This window comes from Xenia sp. Carnegie-2017, unplaced genomic scaffold, assembly GCF_021976095.1.
Source record: "Xenia sp. Carnegie-2017 unplaced genomic scaffold, XeniaSp_v1 HiC_scaffold_13, whole genome shotgun sequence".
In the NCBI taxonomy this organism is placed as follows: domain Eukaryota; kingdom Metazoa; phylum Cnidaria; class Anthozoa; order Malacalcyonacea; family Xeniidae; genus Xenia; species Xenia sp. Carnegie-2017.
Window position 1 is genome coordinate 8,873,361 of NW_025813436.1, and position 10,543 is coordinate 8,883,903.

The following is a 10,543-nucleotide window of genomic DNA, read 5'->3' on the forward strand; positions in this document are numbered from 1 at the left end:
TGATCAAGCAGGACTTGTATGGTACGTTTCATTAAATATTTTCAAAGATATTTCTCACCTCCAATAACTATCACATGCATCTTTTGAGTTAGTTGACCAGATCTTTTTGTGCGATTGATTTTGATATTTTTGTGGTAATTACCGATTTTTTACCACAAATCATTTTTGCTGAGTAAGATCAACTCTCCAGAAATTTCAAAGCTGAGGCGTAAGTAATGTAAAATGTTGTAATAGTTATTTAGGATGCGAAAAAGTATATTTTGTTTCGTTTTCTATCTTCATTGTCTTCCTGTATCAGTGTTTCTAAATCTTTCGAAATATATATTTCTAATTATATAAATTTTTAAATTCTTTTTTCCTCGTATCATTTATACAGAAGTACAAATTTCGTCCCTGATTTTTTTAAGACATGCAGAATTTTGACAATTATTTTTTAATGAGTTTCAGTTTTCGGATATGATGCTAGATGTCTCCTAGAAACGGGTTTGCTTGTACTGTTGAGTATGTCGACAAATTTACTGTCGAGGTAACATGATATATTGATATTAAAATGGCCAACAAAATTCACATTAGAATATTTGTGTGTATTTTTGAGTAAAAGATTATGTCTTCTCAACGTACACCGTCAGTATTTTACCGTGTTCCCGAGCAAACGACTCGTCATTATCATGGCAAATGCACTTTGTCCAACCCAGCCTTCATTGGGCCAAGAATGGCAACAATAAACAGTTCGGTAGTTGTAACTTATGAACAATCTCAAAAAGAGAGCACTGTCGTTAAAGACGAAGTCTGGAGAAGCTCATGTTGTAAAGAGAGATGTCAACAAATAAAATGGTATGTCTTCATTGTTACTACACATGATTTAGTTAGGATTATATGGATAAAGTTGATGGATATACGGATGAAGTTTTAAAAATGATAAAAAAGTCTAATTATTTTACAGTTTTCTGAAGTTTTCAGCAACTTGTTGAAAATGAAAATATGATAACGAAAGTTGGCCACCTACGTAGTCCACCTAATGGATGAATGATATGCATTATATTCCTTTAAAACCTGTTGTTTTATGCTGACTATATTTATAACATCCACTTATAAATATGCGGGGCCCCCCCTTTCCACCCCCAATTATCACGTTTTCTAGGTCCATGTCTTCAACTAAACCATCCATAAACAAAATTTACTAAATACAGGATTATAAACATGATCTACAACATAAACTCTAAATAAATCCACTACATTTGACTGTTTATGCAAGACATTGACACGTTTCTTATTTTTTACAAGTCATGTTTCTTTGTGAAATGAATGTAAATGTATGAATCAATTTCATTAAATATTAAATTTTGTTCGTTCTTGCGTCTTTAGGGAGAAAAATTGGGGATTCCTTGCAAAATTCGACCAAACGGTAAGAAATAAACTAAGTATATAAGTTTAAATGAAAGTACCTGTATACGGTTTACGTATTTTCATTGTCATAGCTATTTTTGGTTTACAGTTATACAATAATATACATTGACAGCAGTAAACAGCTGTCGAGGGCAAAACCCTGGGAGTAAATTACTACTCCAAGAAAAAAGATCTAATTTTTAATATTTAATATATCCAAAAGAATAGATTACACTTTCTAAAATGCTTAAATCATCACAATTTTTTTCAGTTATTACAAGTATTTGTCCAGCTTGTAAGATTATCTTCTGCCAATAATGAACAGGACAATGTTTTTTCTTGCTGCATCACGTTTATACGATTTACGTTTTTCCTTTTCCTTCCTCTTTCCTGTCCAAAATAGTTAAGCCGTCATTAACCCTTTCAGTGATGTGAATAAAGTTCACACATTGTTTTAACGTTGTCACCATTGGTTGTAATATGATAAAGAGTGCAAAGGTTGCATGTGGTCAATGATCACATGATGGAATCGTGTTTAAATTGTGTTGGTTCTTGTGGCATGCGTGACTGCATCTTTCTGCCACGTAGCACAAAATATTGCATAACTTAAAATAGCATTTGATCGTCGTGTTATTGAAATATTTAAGTATTTACCTAGTTCTTTACCAAAGTTGATATGTTATGTGCGTTTCTAAAATTTTATGTACCCCCAGCGCGAGTGTTGTTGAATTCTCATGGTTTCTGCAAACTCACAGTGATGAAAATACCATATGAAGAGACCGGAAATGTTTTTGTAAAATTTAAAAACATCCTCGCAGCCTGGTTTTTGTCCGTATGTACTAAAAATTATAAGGTGTCAGTCAATGTCGAGTTTTTACTAGTCGGTATGTACTTTATGAATATTGTGTGGGTGGGTTAACAGGAAAAATGTGTTTGGTTGGGGTCATAAGTCTTGAGATATGTTGTCAAACGTGTTTGAAAAGAAAGACCATTTTGTCAAACCTTTCTTTATATTATTGTTGGTCAAATTAAAAATACCTGCACAGCAGGATTACATGCATCACAGATTTAGTTATTTCGCTAAAGCAGATATAGTTGGATTGCGATATGATTCATTTCTGCAGTGCTGTCTGAGCAATGATCTTTACCACAACCTTCCTCTGAAGGATCTTTTGAAGAATGTTATGATAGAAATACTTTCATTTAAGCGAAAATGCGTACCATGGTGGTTTAGACCTATGTGGTATGTAAACTTGATTTGCAGCTCATTAAAAATAAATTCATCTTATTGTCATTTTACAGGGTAACCATAGAGAGCCGAAGGAATTAAGTAGCAACGCAAGATCAACATACTCCAAGACAGTTCCAAATACATCAAACGCTCGCTATGGCCTGAGAACTAGATATACAAACTATATTAACAAACTGGAGAGCTCTTGTCGCCAAAATCTCAAGAAGGACAATGACCTTTTGCTGTACGATTGATAATGACAAAACACAGACGATTTCGATGAAGTTTTTTTGTACTATATCTTTGCGGTCCAAATGAGGTTTTAAACAACAAGATTACACTAAATATCTCACAAATCGACGTACGATTTAGCCAAAATTATCATATCTATATAGCTAGATTGTCTGTTTTTATGCAATATAACTCACCTCACATAATAAATAGAAATACACAAAGTATCTTTAAATACTAGTTATCATTAAGCATGTATCCTTATATGTATCACTTGCTCATGCATACCTGCAAATCTGAAACTTGACAATATAAATCAAATTCTTATACTTTTTCTTCTTAGTTTACACATATCACGATGATTTAAAATAAATTGAACAAGATCTTTACGATGTATTTCCTCCAATGCAAACGTCAATTGTGAAACTTGATTTCCTGAAATCTCCTCAGCTGATGTTCTCCATTCGCTTAGCGCGCGAAATGCTTTTTCATCTTTTCCTATTTTTAGTTTATCAATTTCCTGTATTTCACAATCAGAAATAGAAAGAAGCTTAGCTAGACGAAACCATTGGTCTTTCTTCAGTTTGTTCGCCAAACGACGTAAGTCTCTATCGGTGATGTACTCTAAATGACGAATTGATTCACATAACAAAGATTCAACACTGCAGAAATTTGATTTGTATTTTACCTTGATCCGTCGTTTCTGGTGTACGATAGATGTTGTTATTTTCAATGATTATATCCGAAGATCTATCAAAGTTTGCTGTCACAGATTCCTCATTTGGTAATTTTTCATGTTCATTACTTGTTTTCCAAATCTTTATTTCATTTTCCAGTTGTTTCCGTTCAATTTCTATCTCTTCTATTTGTATCTGTAATTCTTCTATCTATAACATACAACCGTTGCAGGTCTACTTACATAAAAATTGTAGATTTCCCATGGTTAATATACGCACTACACGTGAGGCGACTTGTCCAACGTTAATAAACAAACCTTAGTAACATCTGAATCATGCAAACCTGGTTACGACTTGCACATCATTTGATATATAATAAATAGCTCTGTATAAAATATTCATTTAACTTACAAGACTGTGAAGTTCAGATTCTTTTTCATGCCATTCTTCTTTCTGCTTCCGAAATTCCTCTGACATTTCACTTTGAATAGTATCACATTCCTGTCTGCAGATAAACATGGAAATGGTTATTTTTACATTTCCCCACAACAGTGTTATACTTTTACGCTATTAGTATCTCAAAAAAAGTAGCTATATATACTGACGATAAGGTATAAAAATAAGAAAGAAAGTTACCTTAATCTTTGAGTCCACTTGTTTTCTGTGTTTTCCAGCTCTTTCCTTAGATTGTTGGAGTAACTTTCATGAAAACGATCAATTTCGTCCTGAAAAATACAACATAAGAATGATTTCTTCCAAGTGTTTTGGGGACTATCTTCATTTCATCAGTGTTGGAAAAACACCTCACCTGAAGTAAACGTATTCTTTTTTCTGCCTTATTTAACTTTTCTTTTACAGCACAACTTTCGTCATCTTTTTCCATGTTCGTTGATTCTGGTTTACGTTCAATGTTCCTGTCCTTAACAGAAGTGTTGCTCGACTCATTAAAACAACTGAAATCTTTTTCTTTTGTCGTGGATACGCGTGTTTTTTGCAATTCTGTTAGTAACTCTTCTTTTTCGATGATTTCTTGTTCTTTATTCTTATTTTTAACTACTTCGTTTTGCAACTTACGCCACAAATCTTTGCAATCATTCTCTAATTGAAAAACACGTTTTTTCAAATATTTCTTTGAGTTCTCTTTTAATTTAGACGGACTCTTCTCGCTATAAAACTCTTCTAACTTCATCTTAGATTCGCTATCCGGTAAATTGCCATTTGTCAACATGTCTAGTTTGAGTTTCTCGTCTTCGATTTGCTCGACGAGTTTTTCATTTTTACTTACCAACAGAACATTATCTTCCTCTAACTTTCTTAAAGCAGCTAGTTCTCTTTCAAGCTCTTTTGCTCTTAACAAAAACAGTCCACAATTTCTACATCTTTCTTCCTGTGGAATGTCTTTGTCTTGTTCTTCTTCTTGTTCTTGGTTTAATAGCATTTTGAAATTTTCATTGTGTATGTCCTCATGTTTCTTTTCTCCATGTCCAGTTGCTCTTCCAAATATTTGCATTTTTCTACAAGATCAGGATAATTTACTATTTGTTCTTCAAGACTTGTAATGATTTCGTTCAGCTCAGAAGAGTTTTCTTTAAGTTTCTTAATCTCTGCGTTCTTTTCCTTCACAATTGCTAACTTTTCTTGTTCGTTTAAGTTAGAGAGCGAGTGCAGTTGTTGAGATAATGTCATTGCCAAGTTTCGTTCCACTTCTTGCAGCTCATGTTCGTGTAAACGTCTCAGTTTATCAAGTTCTTTTGAACCAGCTTCGTAATTTTTTTTATGTTGATCATTCGTTAACGACATTAGTGTATTGATTTGAGATTTTAAGTTTTGATTTTGTCTTTCAGCAGAGAGAAGCCTATCCTCATAGTACAACCTGAGTTTCTGTTGTTCACCCAAGAAATAACTTTCCAATTCTTCAAGCTCTTTTTCATACTTAATCATTATTACTGTTTTGTCATTTTTCATCATGTTGACCTCCTGACAACGAGTAAATTAAAAGTCAAAACATCTCCCTGGTGTTTTTTCTTGAAATTCTCAAGTAAAGGGACTATGAAGTGCTTACATGTTATAAGAATATTTATATATATAACGATCCTTCTCATCCGGATCAATTTAATCATGGAATAGATTATACGAACACAACAAGCAAGCATAATTTGAAACACAATCTAACCGATGCAAGTTAGGTGAAATGCAAAAGTCCTAGAGCTATTGCTTCTTATTGATTTGAAATTAATTATACTGTTTGTCTATTTCCTATTACGCTTGAGCGCTTTTTAACTTATTTGCTAGATGTTTCCAACATTCCCTGGAACAGATGAATATCTAGAAATAATAAACCAAATTACTCATCTTTGTCTAGATCATGATATAAGTACTTACACGTTCAAGTTGAAGTACGTCGCTTTCACATTGACCAAGTTCAGGAATAATAAGTTCTTTATCTTCGTGAACAATGGTGCTTTTCTCTAGATCTTTATTAACTTTTATCTTTAGTAATTCTTCAAGATCTTCTTCATCAACAATGTTGTCGTTAGAACTCATTTGTGCTTTCATCTTCTGCTTAAGTTCACGTAGTTCTCTTGTGTATTCTTTCCGAAGTTGCTTATTCTGTTCGTCGAGATGTTTACGATCTTTGTATAATCTTTCGTTCACCATTATCAATGTTTTATTAGCTTTCATAAGTTTTCTACTAAGTTGTCGCAGCTGTCTGATATCCATATTTCGAAGTATATAGTTGTCAAAATAATTGTATTCGAATGATCTTTACTGAAATCTTTTTCCTATCGCGTTGCTGTTATTTTCTTCTGATATTATAAACATAGAAACATCATTTCATGTTATATAATATTATTACACTGTAGTCGATGGAATGTTGCTATTGTGCTATTTGAATGTTGTGTTTTAGTGCACACCAAATTTGCATTCATTACATAAATGCAAATATCTTTAAAATCATTTAAAGTTTAATGAAGCATTAAAAATTAAATACAATACGAGCTCTTCTTACACCTTCAAAGTATAAAAGGGGGCTCTCTTGAAATTTCAATTTCATATTCGTTTATTTACGTAATTAAAATGAAATAAATATTCATCTCTCAAGAATTTTACCAATCAAAAAATTGTCTCTTTGATCAAAAATGCATAAGTGACAAATGAATACAAAACTTTTCGTGGGTTTTTAAACGTGACAAAGTCAAGAGCGTCACGAAACCCTTTTTTGAGGATGAAGTGAAACACGAAATGTTTTTAACGTTGTACTTGGTATCTGATATTATTGGAACTGCATCTCATGAAAATAAAATGTTGATACATGAGTAGTGTATTAAAGTATTTTGACCACGAAATTTGTTTGTGTTGGAGTTTCGTTCAGAGCAGATAGACATGCAGGGTCCTTAGATGTGTACTCGAGTTGGCGTGCCGAAGTTGTTTGTTGTTATAGTTTCTTTGACTGGAATGCTAATTCCTTAGCGCGTGTTTTCTCATTGATTTTGCATTTCCTCATCAAAATAATGATGTGTTAATTATGACTATAATGAATAGACAGTTTGACTGTGACAACATAAATAATACATACTTAACAACATGTATTTATTTTACATTGACGTAGTTCGTCCAGATTATTGAATGCCTAAGAACCGTTGGTGTTGGTGTTGATTGACGTTTTGACATCCTTAGCTGTAGCCATCTTCAGAGTCAAGATCTCCACCAACATGTAACGATCGATACTCTCATTTTCAAACTACTCATTTTATTACTTTTATTCATTTGTGAAATTATAGAAAACATGACCATTTCGCTGATCTTTTACAAGAATAACTTTATATTCTTTAGTGTGTTGTTTGTCAAGATTTATATTTAAATAGTTCAATAATATGTCATGCTTCCTAAGAACAGACCAGAGGGGACAAGTTAAAGAACATGGCCAGGGTTGAACATTGATATAAGGTAAGAATATAGCGTTAGTCAATCAATCAAAGAACATATCATTAAATGAAAAAGTGATTTGGACTTGAATACTAAGTATTTACAAACATGGCATAACTTTGCATGCATTAAAAATCTCTTCTTGAAAAAAATAATACGGAAATCATTAAAAAGTTGTTCACTTTGTCATATTTAAATCTACAGTAAAAAGCACCGAGTATTTATTAATAAATTCAATTTAACGAAACATTTCTATGGTCAATCTAATACAAAATTTTGTACTAGCTATGACCCTATGATCATAATCAAGAATGGAATATCAACAAAGCTGTTATTCACGTGTAAATATTACTAAAACTGAATTTTTTTAATTGTTTAATTACGTTATGTTGGCCCGTTGCGACAACATGGAACAAATCCTTATCTCTGGGAATAGTATAAATATTTCTATTTCTATTTGTAGGTAAATTTATTTCATAGATTGGTATAAAAAGAATTATCGCTAATCCTCCATTATTTTTCGTCTCCTTTCGCCCTATTCCAGAGTTCTTGAATCTCTCTCTCTATTCGGTGATATTTGGCTGAGAATTCTGTATCCTCTTTCGAAAGATTTAGATCGTCCAGATCTTCTTCTGATATTTTCTGATCGTTGATTGTCGCTGGAGATTCTGGGACATCATACATGATATGCAGAGAGTTATTTGAACTGTCTTCTGTATCCTGTGGAGATCTTAGTTCACAGTTCATCTCATTGTCATGTTTTATTTTGTCGATATTGGAACCTTTTCCATTATCTGTTTCGTCATGATGTCCATCATTAACCATATTCATCCCGAGACCTCTCGTAGTCCTCAAGTTTCTCTTTCAAAGCTTTATTCTCTTCCATTACTGTTCGCAGCTTTTTATGCGATATCTCGAGTTTCTCCTGTAAATGAAAAAACATTATTACTATTTTAATGAATTAAAGATCACTTCAATTTGCGTTTATTTTGAGATTTCAGCTCAAACCGTAAAAACACAAAACTTCAGAAAACGTTGCTTCTATGTCTCGTAAATATTATTGTAAAAGTAGTTTGAAAAACCTGTAAATCTGCAATGTCTTCTTCCATCTCGTCAATGTCGTTTTCTCTTTCAATTCCATCGTGTTCTAGTTCGACCAATTGTTCCTCCAAAGCCTTGCATCTTCTTTCCAATGTCTTTTTATGTTGCCCAATGCGTTCCATTTCCTCAAGATCTTCAAGTTGTGACATCACGGTCGTGTTCAGTCGCTGAATCTCGCTTCTATAAATCTCCAATTCTTTCGACGATACTTCTACCTTTTCCTGAAGATCTTTTACATACTTTTGATCATCATTGCTTTGTATTTGCATGATCTTGTCATTTTGCTTCCCTAGTTCTTCTTCCATTTCCTCCAATAGCATAGACCTTCTTTTCATCACCAAATTCTCTGATTTTAATACTTCATTAACTTCGCGTAGTTGAGTTAGCTGTTTCTCTACTTTTTTGCATTGTGAGTCACTCATTTGTCGTTCTTTTTCAAGATGTAAAACTTTTTCTTCCAAAAAGTCATAAGATGCAGCTTTCTCACGAGCGTTTTCATATTCTTTGTTGAGCTCTTTGAGCTTTTTGTCTTTTTGTCGATACTTATCTTCGATATATTGTTTTTCACTCTCAAGTCTAGCCAATCGCTGTGTTGCTTCTTGATTGGCAATATTTCGATCTTCCAATATTTTATTCCTTTTCTCCAGTCTTTTTAAGTTTTCATCTTTTTCTTTGTTTTCTATTTTCAACAAACTTAGTTCTTGCTCAAGTCTTTTACATTTTTGTGAAATTTCTTTCAAACGCGTATTTAAATCATCCTTTTCGCCGCTGAGCTTCAAGATGACTTCGCTCGCCTTTTTCTGTTCGTTCTGCATCGTTTTAATTTTATTTGTTTCATGTTCACTTCTTGTTTCTAAATAATAACAGTTTTTTTTTTCATCAAAAGTTTTCAACTTCCATGTCATATGAATCGTTGTAACCGTACCTTGAGGATACTTTACATGTGTTTCAAATTTCATTTGTTCAGAAGTAATTATACTTGAGCTGATGAGTCCCTAAAAAAATTTCAAATGCTGTTACTATCGAGATCAGACTAAACGAATACATGATTCAAGAGAACGAACAAAACCTTTTGATGTGCGTGATATTTTTTCAATCTCTCCGTGGAGATTTTTAGTTCTTTTGATCTTTCGTCGTTTTTTGCTGCCTGTGAAAAATAATAAAAAAATCATCAAGTTCAATAACCGTACAGGATGAAAATTTAGAAATTCTGAATATACCAATGATAAAAACTGTTAAACTAAAAGCATTAAATGTATTTTTGATGCAAAGCAAATATCATTTATAAAATATTATTGTTTACCTCAATCCACGGATGTTGAAATGCTTCTTTAATTTTCATCCTTTTGCTAAAATTTACAAAGTTCATGTTTATTGATGCAAGTTGTAAATAAAAATGTTTAAAGTCTGTGATCACTTACCTGGGATCTTTGAAATTAATTTGCAAAGAAAATCCTTTGCTTCATAACTGACGTCTCTGAAAAAAATTTCTGGCATTTTCCATAATCCTTGATTGACGTTCGATATTGTAATATCATGGTTTTCGTTCCAAAATGGCGACATGCCAGTCAAACTGAAAATATGAATTTTTAAAATGTTTGAGACGAAAATTTTCTAAAAAATATTTCTTTGATTAAACGTGGTTTCCTTGATAATACGTACATTAAGTAAGCTATTACTCCGATGCTCCTGAAAACAAGTAGAAATATAGTCATGTCAGTTTTTGGTTCATTCAGCTGTTTTATCAATCTAATTTGTTTCCATTCTTACGTACCACATATCTGTTGCAGGCGAAATTAATTCATAATTCACAACTTCAGGTGCTAGAAAAATTACACAGACTATATGTTTCCTTCACTGATAAAACAGTTTCCATTGATAAAATACTATTGATTATGTTGTTTATACACGTTACCTGCAAACTCGGGCGTTCCAAACAAAATCTTGAGATCTTTGTCAGCGTTAAGCCTTCTTGCTAATCCAAAGTCAA

General features: G+C 32.5%; 3 protein-coding genes across 4 annotated transcripts; 1 reads left to right on the forward strand and 2 right to left on the reverse strand.

The window, feature by feature from the left end:
- Positions 1–107: 107 nt before the first annotated feature.
- Positions 108–3,237, forward strand: LOC124459583 (uncharacterized protein C2orf50-like). Of its 2 annotated transcripts, XM_047009050.1 has the most exons (5): positions 108–208; positions 448–526; positions 602–834; positions 1,366–1,405; positions 2,689–3,237. In XM_047009050.1, the coding sequence occupies exons 2-5, from the start codon at positions 467–469 to the stop codon at positions 2,869–2,871; spliced, it is 516 nt and encodes a 171-aa protein (XP_046865006.1). In that variant the 5' UTR covers positions 108–208; positions 448–466; the 3' UTR covers positions 2,872–3,237. The 2 variants fall into 2 exon arrangements, with proteins under 2 accessions (XP_046865006.1, XP_046865004.1); XM_047009048.1 differs by lacking the exon at positions 108–208 and having other exon boundaries at positions 340–526.
- Positions 2,892–5,291, reverse strand: LOC124459576 (golgin subfamily A member 6-like protein 22). The gene is made up of 5 exons (XM_047009036.1): positions 4,334–5,291; positions 4,162–4,250; positions 3,937–4,030; positions 3,537–3,735; positions 2,892–3,472 (listed from the first exon to the last, which is right to left on the reverse strand). Exons 1-5 carry the CDS (start codon positions 5,033–5,035, stop codon positions 3,165–3,167), a joined length of 1,392 nt encoding a protein of 463 aa, XP_046864992.1. The 5' UTR covers positions 5,036–5,291; the 3' UTR covers positions 2,892–3,164.
- Positions 5,292–7,514: 2,223 nt separating this feature from the next.
- On the reverse strand, positions 7,515–10,376 carry LOC124459578 (myosin-9-like). Its single transcript, XM_047009043.1, has 8 exons — positions 10,328–10,376; positions 10,216–10,242; positions 9,975–10,126; positions 9,857–9,902; positions 9,623–9,700; positions 9,479–9,548; positions 8,535–9,406; positions 7,515–8,377 (listed from the first exon to the last, which is right to left on the reverse strand). Exons 4-8 carry the CDS (start codon positions 9,893–9,895, stop codon positions 8,270–8,272), a joined length of 1,167 nt encoding a protein of 388 aa, XP_046864999.1. The 5' UTR covers positions 9,896–9,902; positions 9,975–10,126; positions 10,216–10,242; positions 10,328–10,376; the 3' UTR covers positions 7,515–8,269.
- Positions 10,377–10,543: the final 167 nt, after the last annotated feature.

Excerpts from the sequence above, each read along its gene's own strand:
- LOC124459576 (XM_047009036.1), bottom strand. The coding sequence starts at position 5,035 with ATGCAAATATTTGGAAGAGCAACTGGACATGGAGAAAAGAAACATGAG. Across the intron at positions 4,031-4,161 it reads AAGTGGACTCAAAGATTAAG|ACAGGAATGTGATACTATTC; the intron begins GTAACTTTCTTT and ends GTTTATCTGCAG. Across the intron at positions 3,473-3,536 it reads ACCAGAAACGACGGATCAAG|AGTACATCACCGATAGAGAC; the intron begins GTAAAATACAAA and ends TTCGTCATTTAG.
- LOC124459583 (XM_047009050.1), top strand. The coding sequence starts at position 467 with ATGTCTCCTAGAAACGGGTTTGCTTGTACTGTTGAGTATGTCGACAAA. Across the intron at positions 527-601 it reads TCGACAAATTTACTGTCGAG|ATTATGTCTTCTCAACGTAC; the intron begins GTAACATGATAT and ends TTTGAGTAAAAG. Across the intron at positions 835-1,365 it reads AGATGTCAACAAATAAAATG|GGAGAAAAATTGGGGATTCC; the intron begins GTATGTCTTCAT and ends TTGCGTCTTTAG.
- LOC124459578 (XM_047009043.1), bottom strand. The coding sequence starts at position 9,895 with ATGAAAATTAAAGAAGCATTTCAACATCCGTGGATTGAG. Across the intron at positions 9,549-9,622 it reads AATATCACGCACATCAAAAG|GGACTCATCAGCTCAAGTAT; the intron begins GTTTTGTTCGTT and ends AAATTTTTTTAG. Across the intron at positions 9,407-9,478 it reads ACATGTAAAGTATCCTCAAG|AAACAAGAAGTGAACATGAA; the intron begins GTACGGTTACAA and ends GTTATTATTTAG.